This window comes from Nannospalax galili, unplaced genomic scaffold, assembly GCF_000622305.1.
Source record: "Nannospalax galili isolate Female #2095 unplaced genomic scaffold, S.galili_v1.0 scaffold307, whole genome shotgun sequence".
NCBI classification, from domain to species: domain Eukaryota; kingdom Metazoa; phylum Chordata; class Mammalia; order Rodentia; family Spalacidae; genus Nannospalax; species Nannospalax galili.
In genome coordinates, this window is record NW_008359625.1 from 582,256 (window position 1) to 605,769 (window position 23,514).

Here is a 23,514-nt window from a genome sequence, read left to right on the forward strand (position 1 = left end):
TTTTTTGTGTGTGTTCTTTAAATTCACTGAATTCTTTTATCATGTTTATAATTGTTCTTTTGAGTTCCATGTCCTGCATTATCTCTAGGAGGATCTCACTGTACTCCTCTAGAGGACTATTGGTATTTGGTGGGGATATGTTATTTTGATTTTTCATGTTATGATTTTGACATGTGAATTTCTTTTATCTCAGAAAGAGGTTGGAGGGTGGTTATAGGCCCAGGGAAGCAGAGGGAGGTGAGGGCAGGGCCAGGCCCAGAAGCAGTGCTCCTGGGGCCCAGAGAAGGCACTATTTTGGTCTGGATGAAAAGGATCAGGAAGCAGTATTGGTTCCCCAGGTGTCTGGGGGCCGAAGACAAGGAATGGGACAGGACCCAAATTAGGAGAGACCTGAGGGGGAGATGGGAGGGTGAATGAGGGTGGGAGAGTCAAGGTGTGGAAGGCGCAATGGATTTACCACAGAGAGGGGCCTGCAGGTAGGAGAGAGGCCTCGATAATAATAAATTTTTAACATAAATGCACAAGACTCAAACGAGAAAAAGGGAATGCATTTCAGGACAGCACCCAGCTCCCATCCTAGGCTTCCCTGGATAGTGCAGGCCAGGCCTTATTTCCTACAGCACGGCTGTATAAATAGGGGTCCTGCATCCTGAAATTCCTAAACCCTCTAAAAACACAGAGATAGGCTTTACAAAAATTTGTTAAATGTATAAAACCTTTAAAAGTATGTTCAGATTTTTCTATACCATGGCTAGATGGGGTAAATTTTTTCATCTTACCAACACAATGGCATATGGACTAAAGCTACCTTTACAGTCCTCATAAATCCTTCTGTAGCAAGTATCATTGCTTCGCATCTCCAGCACATTTAAACAAGGCATCTTTAGCTCCTGGTCTCCCGAGCCTTGGATGAAAGTGTCAGAGGAGATCAGCAGCCAACACTTTAGAGATGGTCCCTGAGTCTTGTCGGGAGCCGTAGGCCCCTACCCCAGGAAATAGCAAGACCTGATTCCTGGCAAAGCTGTTTTTCAGACATCAAGGCTGGCCTGGTTTGAGATTAACCAGATGACTATACTTAAAAGCCTCTCACAAACATGTTGTTCTAACCTGGGCACTTAACGCCTGAGAGACTCCCTCATTTGTAATTGCTAAGAAACTTTGGTGTTACTCTGTAATCATACAAGTGTAACCTCTTAATTGATTTATAACTTGCTATATAGAATTGTGGTGTTACTATGGAATTTACTCTGTGATCAATTGGTGTGGTGTAATTATGATAATTGCTCTGTTAATAGAATTGCTCTGCCTCAATAGATTTATCCCTTCCAACTTTCCCCTTTCCCTCTCTATAAAAACTGTTCCTTCTCCATCAATAAATGAGACTTGATCAGAAAGCCTGTCTTGTCTCCATTCTTCGCATCTCTTGTCCCTTTCCGTCCCCTCTCCTCCCTCCAAAAACCCACGTTAACTGTCCTACGGGTCGGGACAGAGTCTCTGTTCTGGCTCCTCCCCTCCCTTACAGTCCTCCCCTCCCCTCTTCTCCCCTCCCCTCCTCTCCCACTCTCCCATTCTCTCTCAGGCTTGCGGAGATTCTTTCTCTTTTGATCCCTTCCTAGTCTTACAAAATAAATGTAGTCGGTGCACAGAATCAGACAGAGCTTCCAGTGAGCTAGGGGAGGGAGGGCTGTTCAGGGAAATCTCCCGAGAAGCTGATCCATAGTGTCTCTGAGCTGTTCTGCAGGGCCACCACATGGAACTCCTGGCTCAGGCTCACAGGACTTGGGATCTGGGCCTTAGAGCCGGTGTCTTATGCGGGTTCCTAGTTGTCCCTGGCATAAATGGTCACTTTATCCCTTAGTGGGAAATGTACATAAAGGCACAGTGTGTACAGTATTTTAGAGATGATTTGAAAAATTGCTTCCAAGTGAAAGATTATTGAAAAGGTTCCTTTAAGCAGTGAAAGTGTAATAGACTAGGTGCTTTTGCATACACCTAAAGGGACTGCATTACTAAGTTTTCTGTAGGTCAGTCTGGCACTATGTAGTAAGATCACTAAGATATGTCTATCACTGTCCCAACAGCCACACTTTTGGATGTCTAACCTGAAGAAAATCAGATTTCAAACAGAGTTATACAAGGATCATCACTATCACAAAATAGTTAAAAAAAAAATAAAAGTAGAAAAGCCTTGTCAGATAATAGCTTGTAATGAGCTGCTGTGACATGCACTATTATGGGACACACAAGGAAGCCGGAGAGATGGCTCAGCAGTTAAGAGCACTGGCTACTCTTGCAGAGCAGTTTCGATTCCCAGCACCCACACGGTGGGTAACAATCATCCATAATTCCAGTTCCAGGGGAATTCGATGCCCTCTTCTGACCTCCAGACATTGCACAACATGGGTGTACATACATATATACATGCGGGCAGGCAATACACTCATACATAAAATAAAAAGAACAAAATATTTTTAAAAACTCACATAAGGGGAAATATTTGTGGAATATTAACAAATTTTTTACTTATATGGTAGGATAAAGGGGTTTTTTCTTTAAAAAACTATTTAAAATAGTTTTAAATAATTAAAAATTATTTCCCAAATTTCCTAGAATTAGTAGGTTGATGTTATTATGAGAAAGAAAAAAAAATCAGATGTTTTGAAAGCACTGAGTGTGATGGTGTGATTTCATCCCAAGTGAGATCTTGTCTTCCCCAACTAAGATGTTCCCAGAGCAGGGCAGGCGCCTTATGTCACAGAGCAGGCTGCAGTGCTCCTTCACTCAGACACACGTTCAAATGAGCTTCAGAGCTTGGCTGTCAGGCCAGTGCACACCCCGAACACAGACGTTGATCTGACTGATCTGTGGCCTAGCTGTGTAGTTTTCAGGTCCTGCGTAGGTAACAGCATGGGGAGGACTGAGGCCCTGTCCTGCTGCAACACCTACACCCAGCTGTAGCCCCCACTAACAGTGAGGCTTGTCCTTCACACTCAGGACACTTCAGGCCTCCAGACCTGCCTGACCTCAAACCAGGGGCCCAAGTGAGGGCTCATGAGTAGAAGATCAGGCTACTAAAGATACGGGAGGATCTGTGAGAAAAGGGCTGGAGACTCATTGGTTGTTGGGTGATTTTTCCCAGGTACCCCTGCAAAGGGCAGACGAGATGGCCATCACCAGGCCATGGAGGAGCAACTACCTGCCCTTCGTGGGCATCATGGTCCTCGTAGCCGTGGTCCTCTTCCTGATGTTCTACGCGCTCCTCTGGAAGGCTGGCAACCTCACTGACCTGCCCAACCTGAGAATTGGCTTCTACAACTTCTGTCTGTGGGAGGAGGACACTGGCTCCCTACAATGTTACCACTTCCCTGAGCTAGAAGCCTTAGGGGTGCCTCGGGTTGGCCTAGCCCTGGCCAGATTTGGTGTGTATGGGGCCTTGGTCCTTACACTCTTTGTCCCCCTGCCTCTACTGCTCGCCCAGTGCAAGGGTGATGAAGGAGAGTGGCAGCTAGCAGTGGGCTTCCTGGTGGCATCCTCTGTTCTGCTGTCCAGCGGCCTGGGCCTTTTCCTCTCCTATGTGTGGAAGTGGGTCAGGCTGTCCTTCCTGGGGCCTGGCTTTCTAGCTCTGTGCTTGGCCCAGGCATTGCTTATCCTCTTGCTCATGTCCACAGTTATGTTCCCTCCAAGGGACAAGAAGGACGTGAGCAAGCTGGAGAGCTGCTAGTCCCATCTAAAGGTTCATGGGATTACAAGGGTTCAGCTATTCTCAGAGAAGGTGCCAGAGAACCTGTGGCCCCTGGTGGGTCTTCTCCATCTTGTTTCATACCTAATGCTTATCTCTGAGCTCTGACAGATGGAACCACCCTCTGAGCAGAAGGGCTGTGGTGTCCTGGAGACTGAGTCAGCATGGGTGGTTAAGGGTACCTGTGCCTTTAGTGTAGGATCCGTCCTTTAGGACTTCCAAGGACTCTAAAACCACTCAGCTCATTCTCAGGGGAATTCCTACTTTAATTAATCTATCTGGGCAATTCTCACCATAGCCTCAGGAGGGTGGGAGTTAAGGATTTTTGTCAGGGGCCAGATTTCCAAACTGATTTGCCAAAGTGCCAAACTGGAGCCCCATGAAGGCTTATGGTAACAAATCAGACTGTTCTAAGAGAGCACTTGAACCTCAAGCCCTGGGAAGCAAGCGTCTCCCTCCACTGTGATGAGACCCACATTGCAATTCCATCCCAAAAGCCAAGGAACCACCTCTGAGGGATTCAGCAAAGAAACACAGGGCATAAAGAGAAGCCTTGCTAGCTTCGAAGAAAAGGGCCCTGAACCAGACAGAGTAGCAGTCAGCTGCCAAATCATTGTTCTCATGACCCAGGAATGCAGACGCAAGATGTGCCAAGGCCTTAAAGGACGTAAATGGGACTCAAGTCTCATACATACACACACACACACACACACACACACACACACACAGATGCATCCCCTCACTTCACCCAGAACTGGAAAGGACAGAAGACAGAAGCACTTAGCATTGGGGCATTTTTATGTACTTTTCAGTGCCTGTGTATTAGAAATCCTATACAGCAACAATTTCCTCATTCTGTGCTTGTCTAAAGCCACACTAAATTAAAAAAAAAAAAAACACAGGTTCTGGCATGATCTTTTGTCTTAGCATCTCCCATGGACTCCTGTCCCATTCTCCCTTCACAGCTGTCCAGGGACCAAGGCAGAGGCCCCAGGTAGAAGAAAGGGACAGGTCGGGGAGAAGGCACATGTGGCTCACCAGTCTGCAGGGGAGAGTCTCCTGCTCCTAGGCTGGTAGGGATCTGTGGCCAGCTGCTGACATTCAGGGCCTGGAAGGGTGGGAATCCACTGTTGGGCTATGTCATAATGGAGACGGTCACAGGCTTCCTCCTTAGGGTGATCTGGCTGCCTAAGCCATGGAAATGCCAGTAGTAGCAGTCATTTTGTTTTGGCTTCCAACAAGCTGAGCCCATGAACTCATTTTCACTGGAACCTGGAACCTGAATAAAACACAGGACTGTGCTTCCAGGCCCTCTGAGCCAGTACAGGGTTGGACTCTCATGGGATGGGGTTCTACATTCTGCAAGGTTTCTACCCTCTAACAGAGTAGGCCCCAAGGTTGAAAACCTCCTGGGGCTTCTGACTTAAGACAATCTATCTGGCCCCAGGGAGGCTCAAAGTTGGAAGTTTAGCCTCATTTTCCCCGGGGAGAAGTAGGGACAGCGCAGCAGACCCCACTGCTCTCAGCAGAAAGTCCAGAGAACAGTTCATACTTTAGCTGAAAAATATCTCCCTGACATATTTTAACACATCTTCCTCCTCGTCCTTGTCTTCCTCGGGGCTCGGGCTACAGGTCGACTTGGAAGTTCCTGGCCCCTGGGAAGGGCTGAGGCCTAGAACAGGCGAGTTTTCCCTGCTGTCTTCTTCCTCACTGCCGCTCCTAGGGGAATTGGTGTGTGGGGACTCTGAGCTGGAGGGGGAGAGCTGCAGCTTATCAGCATCCGCCAGAAAGGGCTGTTCCCACAGCTTTTCCTGTTTGCGGCTCTGCAGGGCAGAAGAAATAACAGGCTCAACACAAGCAGCTTTTTTTCCCAGATGTACTAACTTGTCTGTCAGTGACATGGACATACCCAGAGTCAGTGCAAAGCCAGCACAGCACGTGACCAGGCCAGGCACTGCTCCCACCTCATGGTGCCTGCCCTCTCTTCACCCCACTGCTCCCCACACCTCAGGCTCAGGACCAACTAGGGAGAGATGCAGGCCAGGACATGAGGAACAGCTAAGTGGAAAGAAACAAAAAGAAGCCAGCTGAGGGCTGGAGAGATGGCTCAGTGGTTAAGAACGCTGGCTGTTTTTATAGAAGATCTGGGTTCGAATCCCAGCACCCACATGGCAGCTAACAACTGTCCGAAGCTCCAGTTCCAGGGGATCCGACAGCCTTTTCTGTCCTCTGCAGGCACTGCATGACACAGGTGCACTTACCTACATGCAGGCAATATATGCATACACATGAAATAAAAATAATTTTTTAAAAAGCCAACTGAAAAACATGGCTGGAAAGGCAAAGCAAGAGAGTCCAAGTAACCCAGATTACAAAACCTGCTATGGCCTAACTAGCTCCAGCACTAACTGGCTACAGAACTTGGGCAAAATCCTGGAGTCAATTTCTCAGGGCTAGCAATATTTTAAATTACTACAGCACTGGATTACTGTGAACACTGATGAGATGACATACTGGCTTAGAGCGCCTGGAAAAGCAGCACTCTGTGGTGGTGCCATTAATACCTCAGGAAGTCAGGAACTTCCACAGCACTCTGCTAAGGAGAGAAGGACTGGTTAAGTCCTCTCACCCCACTGGTATCCTTTTCTAAGTAAACACTTCATGTTCCCTCCACACACATGCCAATAGAGTTACCCACAGATGGCCCTGCTCTCCCTCACACAAGGGAGTTAGCCCTAAGGCTCTCTGCATGGTGCGTACCCCCACACAATACCACACACAGGAAGGGGCTGAGGAGAACATGGCTAAGGAGTGGGCAAGGGGCAGGGGTACATGTGGGATCCTAAGACAGTCTAAAGCTACTACTGTGACCATGAACAAGGACTTATGCTAGTTTCTGCCCACGAATAACCTCCAGTCACAGGAGTCAGAAGACACAGGGCTGACACTACCTCAATCAGGATCCCTAGAGCCACATCCACCATTTCAGCTTCATTCATGCAGTACACGGTCTTCGTGGAGGGGGCTCTGAAACAAAGACACAAAGCCACAGCTGAGGACTGAGGGTCTCACAAGGAGGAAGGATAGGAGAACAAGGGGCATCCCCCATCTGGGGCAAGAGCTACTACTCCTCTGAACTGAGGAACTTCCTCAGCCTTATAGCCCAGTGACAGGGTACAGGGCTTCCCACCCTCGGTAAACTAAGAACTCCCTCACAGGGAACTGGGAAGTGGGTATGGCTGGTTTCTGAGAGTCACCCCTTGAAACACACAGCAGACACATGCAGATACAGGCCATTAAGCCAGGGCTGAAATGTATCTGAATATGAGAATATACTGAGAACAAACACTATAACATCTACAAAGGCAGCAGCCGGCTAAAGAAGAGTCAGAGAGAAGAGCACTGAGGGTGCAGTGTCCCATCTAAGAGAACAGCAGGGCTGGTCCCTCCAGCTTGGTACTGACAACCTAAGACCCTACCACCCCAATCACCAATGTTCACCTAACCCATGCCCACAGCTACTGATTTCTTGCTGTCCGTCCACAAAGCTCTATCCATAGGGAAAGCAGGCACCATTCAGGAGACTAGGATTCAAGTCCACTGATCTTGCCTTTTAAAAAAACTTTATGTGTGTGTTAAGCCTGCATATATGTAAATGCACTTCATACAGCTCCCTCCGAGGACAGAAGAGGGCATTGGATCCCTTGGAACTGGAGTTACAGGTGGTTGTTAGCCACCATGTGGGTGCTGGGATTCGAACTCAGGTCTTCTGCAAGAGCAGCCAGTGCTCTTAATCCCTGAGCCATCTCTCCAGCCCCTGATCCTGCCTTCTTATAATTTTTGTCACAAATGAAGAGACTAGCATGTCAAACAACTGGCTCCTGAAGACATGGTTTGTGTGCAGAATCCACTGTCTGTGCCAACACTAGATGGCGGGACTGTACCAGCACAGACACAGGTGGGTGCAATCTGTGAGGGACACCTGAGACCTCAAGACACTGTTGTAGGGATGCAGCCTACCTCACTTCCCTGCCCACTCTGAAACCCCAGGCAAGCTGCTGAGAAGCCCCTCCTCCCCTTCTGATCTTCCCCAGTGCCCTGACCACAGCTTGTCCCACCTTGTTGCAGCCCCCATAGGCACAGCCACCATTCTCCTCCTCTTGCGTATTTTCACTGGCACCACCTCCCTCTCATCCACAGGGGTTGTCATCCATGAGGGAAGGACCCTCTTCTTCATCGTCTCGGATTTTAAGGTTTCCATTGCTACAGTTTCCCACAGAGGGGTGAGGAGAGGCTTCTGACACAGGACCCCAGATTCCACTCTCAGTACACCAGGTTATTTGTCCCCATTGGGAGCCAATCTTTAACACCTGTAAGAAAGAACCAAGTCAGTTGATTCAAATAAGCCAGAACAAAACCCTTCTAGTCACCAGCTACCATTACTAGTCAGACGTGACACAGAGGTGGGTAGAGCCCAGAAGGCTCATGGGACCATCTGTAGTATATCAAGTTGGAGGAGTTGTAGCAGACAGGGGCCAGAAGACAAGACCCTGTGACTGCCCACTGCTCCCATACAGGTGGCCAATTCAAACCAGAACTGCCACCTTGTGGTCACTAATGTAACCAGCCAGTACCTCCAGAAGAAAGGAAGGAGGAGCCTTCTGATGTCCCCTCCTCTCCTCAGGACCCCTAAACCCTCGTCAATGATCTGTCATTTCTAACAGATTTCTCACCTCTTCTAAAGTGACTTGGTTACTAGAACCCTTAAGGCTAACTGATTCACAGACGCCATTAGCCAATGCCGCCACCCCACACACACACACACACACACGCACACGCGCGCGACTTAATTTTGGCTTATCCATCCAGAATGGCTGGTTACAGCTTTAAAAAACTAGGAGGGCGTCATCCTAACCTATGCTGTCAACAGGACAGAGCTCTAGCAATGTACCTTCGTTTCTGGGTTACTCGGGATGTAGATAACAGGAATACTATCTAGTGAATGGCTGCGGCATCTCTATGGATCCAGAATCTATTGGGCCTGACAATCTTAACATGACGTCCATTTTACAGACGAGGAACTGAAACGTAGTTAACTTGGACGAAGTCGCAAAAGTTGGAAATCAACCATCTGAGACAACAGCCAGGTGCAGCAGACTGCAAGCCTTGAGGCCTGCCCGCCGGGCTAACAGGCAGCAGCACCCTCCAGCACCGTTTCCGGAGCTCAGTGCTCTAGAGAGTCGGGCCATTGGAACCCTGGAAAATCTCACCAAAAGCCGCCGGCCTCTGGGTGGAACGGAAGCCAGGCGGGAGCGAGATGCTCCGGCAATCCTCGTTCATAATCCGCTGCTCACTTAGTCCACCGAGAAGGCACGGGCTAGCCTGGATACGCAGGCCGGGACCCAACGCGCAGCTCCTTCCGACCTCCAGAGTGCGCACGCGCCAGCGCCCAGGGACTGGACCCACCGATCAGCCGTGGCGCGCGCGGCTAGACAGCCTTCCGGAGGAGCGTGGGAACCCCGGTGCAGGTGGCGCAAGCTGCAGCCAGTCCCGCCACGGGGTTGCACAGCCCGCCGCTTCCGGCCCCTCCCTCCAGGCCCCGCCCTGCGCGCTCGGGTTAGGGCTTCGGGAAGACTCGCGGGGCCCGGGACGCCCCCTGTAGGCCACGTGACACGACCGGGCGCCAGGGATTTTGCGGGCTGCCATGGAGTAAGCGGTGGTGGTCTTTTAGGAAGTGAGTGTTGATAGTCAAGCCCTGGTTAAGGAAGAGGGGCTGAGGGGGTGTTTTTGACAGTCCTCCAGGGGGATCCCCACAGAAGCCACGCTCAACACATCTCAGGAGGAGGCTCCTGCCACTTCACTAACATTTTCAGGTAGACCGCCCAAGTTCCCGCCACCTACCTGCTCAGGTGTCCTGCTGGCTTTCAGCTAGCTAGTGTTGGCATCACTTAAACTCACACGCATGGCTTTAGTGCAGCCAGGAGATCAGGAAAGCATTCAGCAGCTGGCAGACCCAATGAAAACCTCAGTGCAAGCAGTCACGGGGGACACTCTGCCAGGCATTCTGAGGCAAAGGGATGACAGGATCTGATACTCTCCCCAAAACGAGAAATCAAGAGTCACTGAAATGCGGTTTACAGCACATCTGTTATCATGCAACAGTTACTATGGGTCCCAGGGGCACACGAAGTTTGGAATCTCCTTGCTGGAACAGGGCATTCAGCTTCTCCTGTGGTACCAGTTTCTCCACAGCCCTTTCCTGGCTCTTCTTAACTGCTAATCCTCAATCTTTTTTTAAAAAAAAATATTTTATTTTTATTTATCTTTATTTTTGGTCTTTTTGAGACACGGTCTCCCTGTAGCCCCAGCTGTCCTGGAACTATGTAGATTAGGCTGGCTTGAACTCACAGAGATCCGCCTGCCTCTGCCTCCCGGATGCTGGGATTAAAGGCGTGTACCACCACTCCTGGCTATTTATGAGTGTATTGCCCGCATGTATGTGAGTGCACCCATGTGCACGGACGTCAGAAGAGGGCTTCAGATTCCCCTGGAACTGGAGTTAAGGACGGTTCATAGCCACCAGGTCCTCTGCAAGAGCAGTCAGTGCTCTTAACGGCTGAGCCACATGCATGCCATGTCCATGGAAGCCAGAAGAGGGCATCAGAGGCCCTGGAACTAGAGTTATGGAGGGTTGTTAGCTGTCATGTGGGTGCTGGGAATTGAACCTGGGTCCTCTGCAAGAGCAAGTCCTCTTAACTGCTGAGCCATCTCTCCAGCCCCGACCATTATTATTATTTATTATTATTATTATTATTATTATTATTATTATTAGTTTTTTGAGACAGGTCTCCCTGTAGCACCAGCTAACCTGGAACTCACTATGGAGACAAGACTGGCCTTCATCTCAGAGACATCCACTGCCTCTGCCTCCTGAGTGCTGGTATTAAAGGTATGCACTCATTTCATTATTTGTAAACTGACAGATAAAGTATATGTAGTTATTATAAGAAATGTCAGTCAGCTTCATTTAGTCAGTCCTCAATGTATTTATACTGTAATTCCAGACCCCATGTGAACTCCTGGGCATCTGAATGCCACACACGGGTACTAGATTTGGGGCTGAGCACAGAAAGGTCTTGAGAAGGGAAATGGGAAGTTGCACCTGCCGGGTTTTCAGCACAAGCCAGAAGCTCAACTCCAAGGGGCACAGGCTTGGGACCTAAGGCTTGGCCTGCCTTGACGTTCGTCTTCCATGACACCCTCACCCAAGACAGTGAAGGAGAGAGCCTTGCTAAGATTCTCAGGTGGATTCCAAGCAGGTACTTTGAAGGACGGAAGCTTCAACATGTTTGAAGATGAATACTCTTCCTAGAGGGATGGGACAGGGAGGAACACCAGGTTCTGTAGTGTTCCTGTGTCTCTGTGATCCTTAAAGCTACTAAGGTAAGGGGCTGGAGAGATGGCTCAGTGGTTAAGAGCACTGACTGCTCTTGCAGAGGACCCGGGTTCGATTCCCAGCACCCATGTGGCAGCTATGAACTGTCCTTAACTCCAGTTCCAGGGGAATCCGACGCCTTCCTCTGACCTCTGCAGCACTGCACGACACAGGTACACTCACATACATGCAGGCAATACACTCATACACATAAAATAAAAATAATAAGTTTTTTAAAAGCTACTAAGGCAAGCTGTGGGGACTGCACTGAGAAGAGAATGGGTCAGAAGACAGAAAATCTGAGATAATAGGGAAAGGTAAACAATGAGCTCTCAATTCAAAGGAACCTCAGGAGCATTTTGTGTCTAACAGCATCTGAGAAAGACAAGGCTGTTTCCATGCCACAGAGTGGGAAACGGCAGGTAGAGAACTGACCTCTCCAGCTCAGTGTGGAAATGGTAAAAATAGGTAAAGATGGCCTGTCGGTTAAAGGTGCTTGCCATGAAAGCCTGATGACCTGAGCTGGATCCCTAGAACCCACATAAAAGGTAGGTGAGAACCAACTCCAAGTTGCCCTCTGACCTCTACACGTGCACCAGGGCATGTATGCTCCCCCTATAAGAATAATAAATAATAAGTCATTATTTACAACTCTAATGTTTCTTCATAATTGGCCCACATAGATATGTGTCTCCTGCCTTCCCCCCAGCCCTAACAGAAGGAAGCCCAGGCCTCAATATCTTCCTGCTTTTCCCAATGTGGACAACTGGGAGTTACCCCACATCAGACCCATGCCCAACTAGTTTGGAGCCCAAAGGACTTCTCAAATGACTATTCCAAGCAGTAACTGTTCATGGAAGTGGCTTTCCCTAGGTAGGTGACAAGGTCATTCCTGCCAAGTGTGGGAGGCCCAGACCCAGGCTCACTGCCCCTATAGTGGCTCCTACGTGAGCCTGGCCTCAGCTGTGGGATGCGGGAATGATAGGAAGGTTGCCTCCCCCACTGTGGGAGAAGCTGCCTCTTCAAGGTACCCTCAACCAGTGAACAGAGAGCAGGCTGTGCAGGGGTGCAGAAACAGCTGGTCCAGCCTCAGCTCAGCCAGGCAGATAACACAGGCAGCTGGTACTGTTCAACCTCTGAGACTTCACACTTGAAGTTAAATAAGGGAGCCACCATATGAGAAGTGCCAGGACCAGACACGCCTGATGCAGAGGGACAGCCAGAGGCTGAGGGCCCAAGTTCTGCTGTTGTCTGGAGAAGCTTCTATAATCAAAGTCACCGGCTCTTAGGTCGCCTGGAAGGCACTCTGACTTTGACTTAAACCCAGAAGAGGGTGCTGCAGCCCACACCCCAACTCTGACAAAGCCACAGGGATCTGATGAGGTTCTGCCCCTGGCTGCTGACAGGAGTCGGAGCTGAGGTGCAGGAACCAAGGCAGGGAGTCCATGGCACTCACAGGACAGTGACTCACACATCCAAGAAAAAGACACCAGGTGACTGCAAGACCATTCTCTCTCTCTCTCTCTTTTGCTTCTTTAAAAATTAAAATAAGCCATTATGTATAAAATACTGTCAGTACTTGGGCCAGCGCAGCCCCCACCCCCATCTCCTTCCTGAGCTTCCATCCTGTGGAGAGCATGCTCTGCCCCAGCCATACTCTCAGTCTCTAGGAAGCACACGCCGGCTGCTCCACAGGCTCCCACTCCGTTGCTGCCGGAGGATGGGGCTAAGGCCCCTCAACAGTTGTTGCCTGATGATCCATCAACCCTGGCAGTGGGTGCTCGAGGTACTGTGCTGTTCTGCTGTTGTCTCTCCTCCACCCCGGGACAATACTGCTTCCATGGTGTCACCTGAGGCACAGACTTCAGAGCTTATGGGCCAGGAGGGTAGTCAGCTTGATCTTGCCATCCATGGAGGCGGTAAGACATGTTCCACAGTCCATGGCAGTGCTCCAGTCCACAGTGACCACAGGGGCCCGGTGGCCACCCAGGCTCAAGCAGTTCTCTAGAACTTTCTCATCCCTGCCCAGCTGTAGGATAACAGGAGTAAAGAGGCACTGTTAGCAGACAGCACTTACAAACACCCACTTCATCTACTTTTGGGGCCCAAACCAACCTGAGGATGTAGCCAGGCCCATACTCCCACCTTTCTAGAAAGACTATTGAATGTCTGCACTTTCCTGACTGCATTCAGTTCACCTTATTGGAAATCAAGCCCTTGAGAAGCTCCTCAAAAGATGGTACTTCCTCTGCTGCCTTGACTGGCATGGGTGCACCTACCTGCCTCTTCCCCCACAGCATCACCTGTCACTGGCTTAGCCTAGACTGTGTACCTGCTTGTTTGTTTAAGGTACACATTCCACCATGGGGATGTGAACGCAGGGCCTTAGCTCTCCTATAGTTGACCAGCCTGCCGCACACCAAATGGGACCTGGCACAGGAAGGCCTTGATTAGTACATGACTGAAGCTGCCCCTAAGCCCCCTTCTTCCAGCAATCATGCACATGTGAAGGACCAGGTGCTGCCAGGCACTGGGAAGAAGAAGCCTGACAAGCCAGCAACACTCCAGGTGACATCTGTGAGCACGAGGCAGAAAGGGTTCAGTCTTCATGCAGAAATCACCATAAAAAATCACCATCTATCACTTTTTACAGATGATAAAAATGGAATCTCATGGTCAGATTCCCTAAGTAGGTGGACCCACTCTTGACATTTTAAAAATTACATAAAGTCTTTCAACCCATCATCACCTGATTACAGGGGGAGTCTGGCTGCAAATCACATAAACTGATCAGGGGAAAGGCCATACAATTTAAAATAGAGCATAGACAAGCATTCCTCCCTGTGAAAAGCAAAGTACAGTCCACCTGAAACGCAACTGAAACAAAGCTTGACGGAGAAAATAAGGCTTGTGAACTGAGAGCCTTATACAGTGTCTCCACAGAGACCCAGAGTTAGGAGAAATTACGCAGCTAACTTGAAGAGAGGCCAGGAAACAGCACAATAACGCCCTCTGCACAAAGAGAAGCCCCACTGATGGCAAACCCCAGTTTCACTGTGCATGCATCCGGCAATTTGAAACCTCCTCTGTTCCCAGCTCGGAACACACTCAAGAGTCCCACATGCAGAGTTCCTCGCTGACCTCTGCCGATTCCCAGGCCCAAGACCTGTCTTCTTCCCTATCTCCAACTCCTCCTCTTTCCAATCTATGGACTGCAGCTTCCCTTTGGGTCTTCCTGAGAACTCAGTCCCCCCAGCTCCCTCTCTGGGAACTGTCAAGGCCTCACCATCTACGGCCCACTCAGTGCTGTGTCTCATAACTTGTGTATGAGCCCCAGAAGAGCACATCTATCTCTCTGGTGCTCTCCACAGTGCTGAGTGCCAGGCCTGACATACAACTGCTGTACAAAACCCCCGTACTGTTGACTGACTGATAGGCAGTGGCAATGAGAGACATTGAGACAATTTCACCTTGTTGGACTCCTTAGTCTCACAGACAAACACCATCAGCAGCAGGCAAGTACTACAAATGAACACTAAGCATTAGAGCCGCAGCCATGTGAGCTTAGGCTACACTCAAATCCTCATCACTCATCCACTGGATGATAAAAGGTGGTGCTTAAAATTTCATAAACTATACCAAATCCACATATATACTCTGAAGAACAAAAACAATGTGGACAAGCCAACGAGATGGCTCAGTGGGAAAGACATACTGCCAAGCCTGATGACCTGAGTTTGACACTTGGGACTCCTATGATAGAGGGAGAGAAATGACTCCCACAGGTTGTCCTCTGACCTCACATATGCACTACGGCAAGCACCCACCTAAACATAAACATAGACACACATATAAACATAATAAAAATTTTAAAACAAAAACAAGACTAGAGAGATGGCTCAGTTATTAAGAGCAGTCACTGCTCTTGCAGAGGACCAGAGTTCAGCTCCCAGTACCCACGTTGGGCCGCTCACAACCACCTGTAAACTCCAGGGGATCCAATGCCCTCTTCTGGGTACCACCACACATGTGCATATACATACACAGACATACACATAAGTAAAAATACATTTAAGAAAAAAACTAGGTAGACAACTTGCATCCTAAGTTTGACAAAGGATACCCTCAAATCTGTCTCACACATGGATAATAGTGACTTAACCCATGGACTGCCTATGAAATAACTTACTCCAGATCAGAGTGACAGAAGCAAATCACCTCATTCAGGTCTGTGAGGCACATTCCCCCTGACCTTCAAACTCTCCAACCCTTCGCCCTGCTCCCTAATGTCCTCTCTAATGGGCACCATTCCAGTGGAACAGAAACAAGAAAAGCACAGGATCCTGTCAAGAACAGCGAATAGACAAGCAGAAGGAAGATGGGATGGATACGTGTTGCATTCTGCCCCATCTTCCCTTCCCTCCCAGAGCTGAGCTGAGAACCAACCCCATCAGCCTGAGGCCAGTAGGCTCCAGGTGCTGGTCTGCCCTGCCATGGGCTTCTTTCTCCACAGCTATGCAGAGAGCAGGACACAGGGCCACATTCAGCTCAGCTCAACTCAGCCACAGCTAGCCTGCAGGGAGGAGCCCCCTACCCTCCAAAATTCCACCACCCAGTTACCTTGTAGATGACACCTCCAGTGGCAGAGCATGTGAGCATGTAATTGCCCTCTGAGTCAAAAGCGAAGAGCCGGCCCCTAGGGACTTGAACCTGCTTGTAGCCGCTGTAGCCGGACAGGACAAAGGGGCCTGTGGCATCAGAGGGGAGGCCGTACTCAGACACCTTGAGGCCGCTTTTGTGGATGTTCCACTGGATGAACTGCAAATACAAGGCACAACCAGGATGTTCCCTCAGCAGACACCCTACAGCAGGTCACTGCCCGGGCCTAGGAGTCAGCGGCAGGGCCCACCCAGAGCAGAGGCTGGCAGGGGCAACTGCCTCCACACCACAGTTCCACAGCTTCTAGAAAATAGCCAGTAGAAAGTCCAACCCTTCTCTTTCCCTCTGGCCTGAGCCCAGGAGAAGAAAACTTTGCACGGTTTTGCACAGCCTCCTGGTCTCTCAGGCAAGGGGAGGGTTTCAAGTCACCATTATCAACATCATTATTGTTATTACTGGTATTATCAGAATTAGAGCCCAACTACATATTTATGACTTTGAACAAAGTACTCACTGAGGGAAGATGGACAGATTTCAAATCCATTTTCAGTTTCTCAGCAGTATAATGAATCACTTACTGAGTGGTACATTCTCAAAGCTGGCTTCGTTTGTTATGATGTGTATAATTAACAGTCTATACCACAGGCAGGCTACTTGGCTTCCCTGGGAAGTCCCACCCACATAGCAGGATGTCAAGCTCTTAATCTGAAATCCTTTCACAGACTTTTCAAAGGAAGAACTGAAACAGTGGCACACATCTGTCACCCTCTGCATGGGAGACTGAGGCAGGAGCATCTCTGAGCCCAGGAAGTTGAAGCCAGCCTGGACAATACACTAAGACACAGTCTCAAGATGAATTAAATAAATAAATAAATAAATAAATAATAAATAAATAAATAAATAAATAAGCAGGTAAATACATACATATATAAACAAATAAATACAGTTAGGGGTGGTGGTTCACATCTGCAATCCCAGTACTTACAAGGCTAAGGCAGGACTGCCTTAAGTTTGAGGCCAGCCTGGGCTACAATGTAAGTTCCAGGTTAGCCTGGGCTACAGAATAAGACTTGGTCTCATAACTAAACAAACAAATGATCAGCTGATTTTATGGTTACTGTTTTCATTGGGAGAACATAAATGGTATAAGATCCCAAGGGTTCAGGACAGTATATGTGACAGCTAGGTCTTCCACCTCTGCCTCCCGCAACTTCCTTTCAAGGCTATAATCACTCCCATTTTCTAACCCTTCCTCAGAGGAAACCCAGAAGGGGCGTTTCCTTATACTTTCTTGGAGAAGGGAGTTTCCTTTTTACTTCTTTGGTTTCTGCTCAGACCTGCTTCCCCCTGGGATGCTGACTCCAGACCCTCAGCTATCCCATGCATTCATGGCTGGTCACAACCACCCATGACTGCGCTCACCAAACGATATCTTGCCCCAAATGTGGATCCATGTATGGCGGGATGGGCCAGTTTTGCTACAATCAGGAGCACATGGTACTCCCTTCCAGTCCACTGCACTCCTTTGAATCCCACAAAAATGCTACAAGATCCCTATGTAACCCTCTTTTACAGAAGATAAAAATGGCAGGACGAGGTCCATGGTTGGAGAGCTCGCGGCCCAGCCACCAACAATGCTGCTGGCACCTACCTTGCCGTCCTCGCCGATGCTGTACACGGCATTCTCGTCACAGCTGAACTCCACGGAGTAGACCTCCCCGCAGTGCGCCCTCCAGCTCATGGCACACTCATGCTGCTGCATGTCTGAGGGACCAAGATGCTACTTAGCCTGGGACACATCTGGGAAAGCCTTGGCACACACCAGACGCCCGGTCTTATGCTCCCGACACTTGGTGGCAGAGGTTCTAGAGGCCAAGGTCCTCCTGGGCCCGAAAGTGCTGACCCTGCCAAGGCCACCAGCCTCTGAGCTACAGAAGCAACTTCTTTACTGGGTCAAAAGTGAGGCTTGGAACTCCCCGGGGTGGGGGTGGGGGGGTGGAGCTCATCTGGAAGTCCTGTCAGTCTAGAACACAGGACTACTTCCTACCAAGCTTCCATAACTGCCCCCACCCCCCACACCCTGGGGATCCATTATATACAGTGGCCTCATCCCATCTCAGACCCTGGACCTCCGTGGGGACAGAAGACAAGCCACAGGCAGCAAGTGAATAGGACAGATGGCACCACTCTCGTGTGACTTCCTGCATCACACACAGGTGACCAGGGCTCAGATCAATCAGCTGAAGGCCAAGGAACTATTGTGCTCCACCCCTCCCATGTGTACCAATACTGAGCATGTGCAAGTTGACTATATGGGTGTTTTGAAAACCCTGATCAAAGTCATGCTCTAGAACGTGCATTTGGAAACAGGCTTTTGCAACAGCCTTGGCTCAGATGGGCCACTTAAGGAGAGGACCAGGACTGCCATAGCATTACTTGCATACCAAACAGTCGGATGACACCATCAGCTGCCCCCGTGACCAGCAGGTTCCCATTGTGATTGAAGGCCGTACAGTTGATGGCAATGGGCTCAGGGTCCAGGGAGAACTGGAGCTGTAAAAGCAAGCGAAGGCAGCTTTAGCAGACTAGTCCGACTCAGGCGCAGGTGCAGGCTCAGGTGCAGGCACAGACGCCCCACTGGATCCCCTGCTATGACCTGATATTGGAAAAATGGATCTTAGCATTTGTCACAGTACAGTGATTGGCTGTGTTCTTTTGATAACAAGGTTGTTGTGCCTATAGACACTCTGGTTTCCATACTGAGGCAATAATCCATGCCGGCTCAGTTACGAGTAATCCAGACCTCAGAACCCATACTTTATTCAGCTGCTCCAAGCTGAGTCTTACTGAAAATTCACATTGTCAGCAGGAACTAACATGTCATCGACTGCCCTTCACCACAGCCAGCTCTGTGTGATGGAGGACTGACCATGCACAATCCCTGTATTAGTCACTTTTCTGTTGCTGTGACACTGAGTTTATTTGAGCTTACGGTTCCAGGGGAATTACAGTCCATCACAGCAGGGAGGCATGGCAGCAGAGGTGGCTGGAAGAGGAGCAGAAGCTAAGTTCTACATCTTCAAGCAGGCACAGGAAGCAAGAGAGCGACTGGAGATCCAGCAAGGCTTAAGAACTCTCTAAGCCCACCCCCACTGATGTGCTTCCTCCAGGATAGCCACACCTTCTACGACCTCCCAAAACCGCGCCACCAACTGGGGACAAAACCCTGTCCAAATACTTGGAGCCTAGGGGGTACATTTTCATTCAAACCACCACAACCCCCAAAGATGTCCATCTAGCCCCTTCCCATCCTGCCAGACATCTCTCCACAAAACCACTTGGAAATACAGGAGTTAACAGAACCACCTCACAGAACTTACAGTCTACTGAGTCATTTGATAATGAAGAAACCATTTCAAACAGTATGGAACCCTCCTGAGACTAAACTCACAAAGCAGACTGCTACATAATGTTATTTACACAAACATGCACAGTGCTGAGCTAAAACAAGAGTCCACTAGGCCAGAAAGTGAGGGGAAAGCAAGACCCCCATGGACTGGTGAACCGAGTTCTCACTCTGATAGGCAGAGAACACGCACAAGCCTGAGGCCCAAAGTGAATGAAGAGCCTACCAAGTCCAGTGTTGAGAAATTCTCACAGACCACTGAGACTCCAAAGAAGTATACCTCAGCACAGGAATAAACTACAACTTCACAGAAAGTGGTAACAAGAAAAGTTCCCTCTCTGCCAATTATAACTGTAAACTGATGTGTGTTTATAACGTAAATTCCAAGTCCTTATGTAGTCTGAGAAGCTATTTCAGTTGTCAGTGGTTGGTGAAGCCCTCAGGTACCCAGCAAAACTGAATGCAAAACTTTTCCAAAGAAATGACTTCCCTACAAGCCTCAAAGAATCCACTAGGACAAGGGGCCCAGAACCACAGCTGAAATTCACAGGATATGGGAGGATAAGGTAAAAGGAGTGAGTATCCAGCAGAACAGATCCCAAAGATGGCAGAAACAAAATGGAATTTCTAGAACATCTGAATGCGTTCAGTATGCTTAGCAAAATGTCTGAAAGTATGGGTAAAAATAGGAACTGTAAGTACGACAAAGGTAGGTTGTAAGAATGACGCTGCAGGGCTGCAGAGATGGCTCAGTGGTTAAGAGCACTGGCTGCTCTTGCAGAGGACCTGGGTTTGATTCCCAGCATCCACATGGTGGCTAACAACCAATCATCTGTAACTCCAGTCCCAGGGGAATCCAGCATCCTCTTCTGACTTGCACAGGCATTGCACGACACAAGTACACTTACATACATGCGGGCAGTACACTCATAGACACAAAATAAAAATTAAAATAATAAAAAAAAAGAATGACACTGCACTTCTGAAAAGGAGAAACATGGTAACTGAGATGACGTCCTCACGGGTTAAACAGAAGATCAGCTACATCTGATAAAGCTGTGGGAATCATGATAATGAAGACAGAAAACTGAAACAAAAAGGAGGTAAGTTCTGAAGTGATCTAACTGGCATTCCAGAAGACAAGAGAGACCCAGAGGACTGTCAACACTGGGAAAAAAACGACTAAGAACTTTCCATGATTAAGCAAAGACACAAATCCTCTGATTCAGAAACCCACAAATCCAGAACTGGAATTTTATTTTGTTTTATTCTATTTACTTGTCGAGGCTGGAAATTTCATTTCAATTATTTTTGAAGCAGGATTTCATGTATCAGAGGCTACCCTTGAACTCCAGGTCCTTCTGCCCCCTTTCCTCAGTGCTAGGTGTATAGGCCTGCACCACCACATCAGATGCCCAGAGAAGATCTTAAAATCAGCCACAGCTGACAAGGGAAGGCTAGTTCACCATAAGAGACCATTTCAGCACAGCCAAGAAGAGAAGACGGTACAAGAGAGTTAGGAGAGAGACCAGTTTCCAACTAGAATACAACACTCCAGAAAAATATACATACTTCAAATCCACATACGTATAATTTAGAAAACACGCAAGGCCGTGCAGATATCTACTGATATGCAAAGCACTTTCTGAACTGTAAGGCAATAACAAACCAAAATTCAAGACAGGTTCTCTGTGAAGAGGGAATGGTCGCAGAGTCAGGGAAAGGGCACCAAGGCACAAGAAGCTCTGGTGGGGCCAGTGAGCTGGCTCAGCAGGTAAAGGTGCTTGCTGCCAAGCCTGACAGCCTGTGTTCAATCCCCAGGATCCACATGGGGGAAGGAGAGAACCGACTTCTTCAAGTTGTCCTCTGACCTCCACATGTATGCTATGGCATGTGGGCCTACACACATAGACACACAAAAACACACACAGACACAGACACAGACACAGACACAGACACACAGAGTGAGTTTAGAATCTGAAAGCAGCACTGGTGACATGAGGTGCTCTTCTTGCTGCTTTTCTACTCAGCTATGATTTCAATATTCTTCTGTAAAAGTTCAATATTTAATTTTAAAAATTGAAAGCCATGAGTAAACATAAGGTTACAACTCCTGCTAAAAGGAGGACAGCAGAGTGCCAATGATGAACAGGCAGAATTAAACTGGCAGGGAGGACAGGTAGCGGGGCCACCAGAGGGCCTTGCTGCTGTCCCACCAAGCAGTCCTGCAGATGGATCTGGGCGGCTTCCCTGGAGATGCAGGGAGATGGTCAGCCAGGAAGCACACTTTGGAGGTGGCACCGACTACATGGGCAGAGGGGAGAGGGTTCAGGAAGACACCCAGTATCTAAGTGGGACAGATTTGCCGAGTGGGGAAAGTTAGGAAGAGACTGAAGATGTGGTAGAGTGGAGGTAAGAATTCAGGTGTGGCCCAGACAAGACTTGAGAGGTCCATGAGATGACCCAACAGGCACACATGCTATTTCTGCAGGAAGAGGTATAAACTGCACATCTGGAACTGGGTCCCTCTTAGGCAGAGACCCCCTGCCGAGTGCTAGGAACACCAGGAAACAGGGTGGGTAGCACAGTAAAGAACATGCCACTTTTGAGCACTGAAACCAGTTGCTTTAATAAGCACTGCTATCCTTTTTTTGTTTTTGTTTTTTTTTGGTTTTGTGTTTGTTTGTGTTTTTAGAGACAAGGTCTCTCTGTAGCCCCAGCTGGCCTCAGTCTCTGAGATCCACCTTCTGCCTCCTCAGTGCTGGGATTAAAGCACTGTCAGGCTGCACTCCTGCCTTCTAAGCAGGTGAGTTTCACGTCATTTCTCGCTCCAGGGCAATGGGGACTACTACAAGCACTATTATTCTGGAGGGAGCAGGCTCTTGGCTCCAAGAGGATGGGCCAGGTGCTCAGGAGCTAGCCATGGGCTTTGTGACCAGCTGTCACCCTGATCCTTAATCCTGCTGGCTGCTGCCATAATTCTCACACAGCCCAAAATTAGTGCTTTGGAGGGAGACTGAGGTCCTCTTCTAAAACGTAAGACACATGGCCCTTTGGCAGGTTCTGGGTGGCCTCTGCATCTGTCCCACAATTCTGTTGCTCTCAATCTGCCCACCTGGGGCATGCTACTTTTCAACACTGTGAGAAATGTTCTCACACTCCAATTCTCAGATCAACATAACAAAGGAAGAAAAGACTCATCAAAAATAGGGAGTGTGGGAGCTGGGCAGTGTGCCGCATACACAGTGTGCCCTCTAAGCCGCATACCCAGTCCCAGGGTGACCCGCAGGCAGGTCCTGTACCTGCTGCTTCATGGTTTTGGTGTCCCACAACAGCAGCTTGCCCGGAACCTGGTTCATGCCTTTGCTGCCAATATCTGGGGCTGAGGAGTCCGCCTGTGAGGTGAGGCTCGGAGCTGCAGCCGAACAGACGAAAGAGGCCCCATTGGGGCTGCACGCAAGAGACAGGATTCTGCAACACACACGGGTTGGAGTCAGATGATAGCAGTCCACAGAGGGAGGGTGTGCCTCATCTCTGAGGCTGCACCCCACTCCAGGAGATGGGGCCCACAAAGCATCTGTAGCAGCCTGTGGCCTTGACCATGTCTGAGGAGGCTGCAGCTCACCTGGGCATATCGTCGTTGATGTTGATTTCACAGAGGTTCTTCTTGGCTTCTGTGTCATAAAGACGTACTGTCCCCACACCACTGCCCAGCAGGAGCTGGAAGGAGAAGCAGGAGGATGAGGACAGTGCAGCAGCAGGTGAGGATCCCTGCAGAGAGGCCTGGCCCACTCCTGTGTGGTGTGTGGCTGGGCAGGCTGCACAGGAGAGCCCTGTACCCACTTATCCAGGGAATGGACCTCACTTAAAAGTGCCACGAAGACATCAAAGCCAACCTTAAACAGAATCAAGACCACAAGTATCTGCTATGGTCTGACATGGTTTGAGTGGAAAGGCTTGGGCCCTGGCATTCCAATATGAAGAGATGGCAGGACATTTAAGTGGTAGGGCAGAGTAGATGATTAGGTCACTGGGGTGAGGGCAAGGGCAGGGGGTGAGAATCACCCTCAAGACAGATCAACATGGATTCAGAGTAGGTACTCTCTTGAGTTGTAAAAGAATGCTAGCTGGGCATGGTGGTGCACGCCTTTAATCCCAGCACTTGGGAGGCAGAGGCAGGTGGATCTCTGTGAGTTCAAGGCCAGCCTGGTCTACATAGTGAGTTCCAGGACAGCTGGGGCTACAGGGAGACCCTGTCTCAAAAAGACCAGGAAA

The 23,514-nt window shown here is 49.2% G+C and overlaps 3 protein-coding genes across 5 annotated transcripts in view; 1 reads left to right on the top strand and 2 right to left on the bottom strand.

The window, feature by feature from the left end:
• The window catches only part of Tmem140 (transmembrane protein 140), an 18,414-nt gene extending 13,778 nt beyond the window's left edge, over window positions 1–4,636 (top strand). For both annotated transcript variants that reach the window (XM_029558853.1, XM_008823454.3), the window contains one exon: window positions 3,140–4,636. In XM_029558853.1, coding sequence (XP_029414713.1) covers window positions 3,164–3,721 — 558 coding nt within the window. In that variant the 5' untranslated portion in view covers window positions 3,140–3,163 and the 3' untranslated portion in view covers window positions 3,722–4,636. The remainder of the gene's footprint in view (window positions 1–3,139) is intronic.
• Cyren (cell cycle regulator of NHEJ) lies at window positions 4,077–9,309 on the bottom strand. The gene is made up of 4 exons (XM_008823456.3): window positions 9,010–9,309; window positions 7,858–8,109; window positions 6,691–6,766; window positions 4,077–5,562 (listed from the first exon to the last, which is right to left on the bottom strand). The coding sequence occupies exons 2-4, from the start codon at window positions 7,998–8,000 to the stop codon at window positions 5,293–5,295; spliced, it is 489 nt and encodes a 162-aa protein (XP_008821678.1). The 5' UTR covers window positions 8,001–8,109; window positions 9,010–9,309; the 3' UTR covers window positions 4,077–5,292.
• A 3,346-nt stretch (window positions 9,310–12,655) lies between these two features.
• The window catches only part of Wdr91 (WD repeat domain 91), a 31,110-nt gene continuing 20,251 nt past the window's right edge, over window positions 12,656–23,514 (bottom strand). For both annotated transcript variants that reach the window (XM_008823458.2, XM_008823457.3), the window contains exons 10-15: window positions 22,865–22,959; window positions 22,542–22,710; window positions 18,278–18,386; window positions 17,485–17,597; window positions 15,795–15,992; window positions 12,656–13,203 (exon numbers count right to left, since the gene is read on the bottom strand). In XM_008823458.2, coding sequence (XP_008821680.1) covers window positions 13,039–13,203; window positions 15,795–15,992; window positions 17,485–17,597; window positions 18,278–18,386; window positions 22,542–22,710; window positions 22,865–22,959 — 849 coding nt within the window. In that variant the 3' untranslated portion in view covers window positions 12,656–13,038. The remainder of the gene's footprint in view (window positions 13,204–15,794; window positions 15,993–17,484; window positions 17,598–18,277; window positions 18,387–22,541; window positions 22,711–22,864; window positions 22,960–23,514) is intronic.

Excerpts from the sequence above, each read along its gene's own strand:
- Cyren (XM_008823456.3), bottom strand. The coding sequence starts at position 8,000 with ATGGAAACCTTAAAATCCGAGACGATGAAGAAGAGGGTCCTTCCCTCA. Across the intron at positions 6,767-7,857 it reads CCTATGGGGGCTGCAACAAG|AGCCCCCTCCACGAAGACCG; the intron begins GTGGGACAAGCT and ends TCTTTGTTTCAG. Across the intron at positions 5,563-6,690 it reads CTCTAGGGATCCTGATTGAG|AGCCGCAAACAGGAAAAGCT; the intron begins GTAGTGTCAGCC and ends TCTGCCCTGCAG.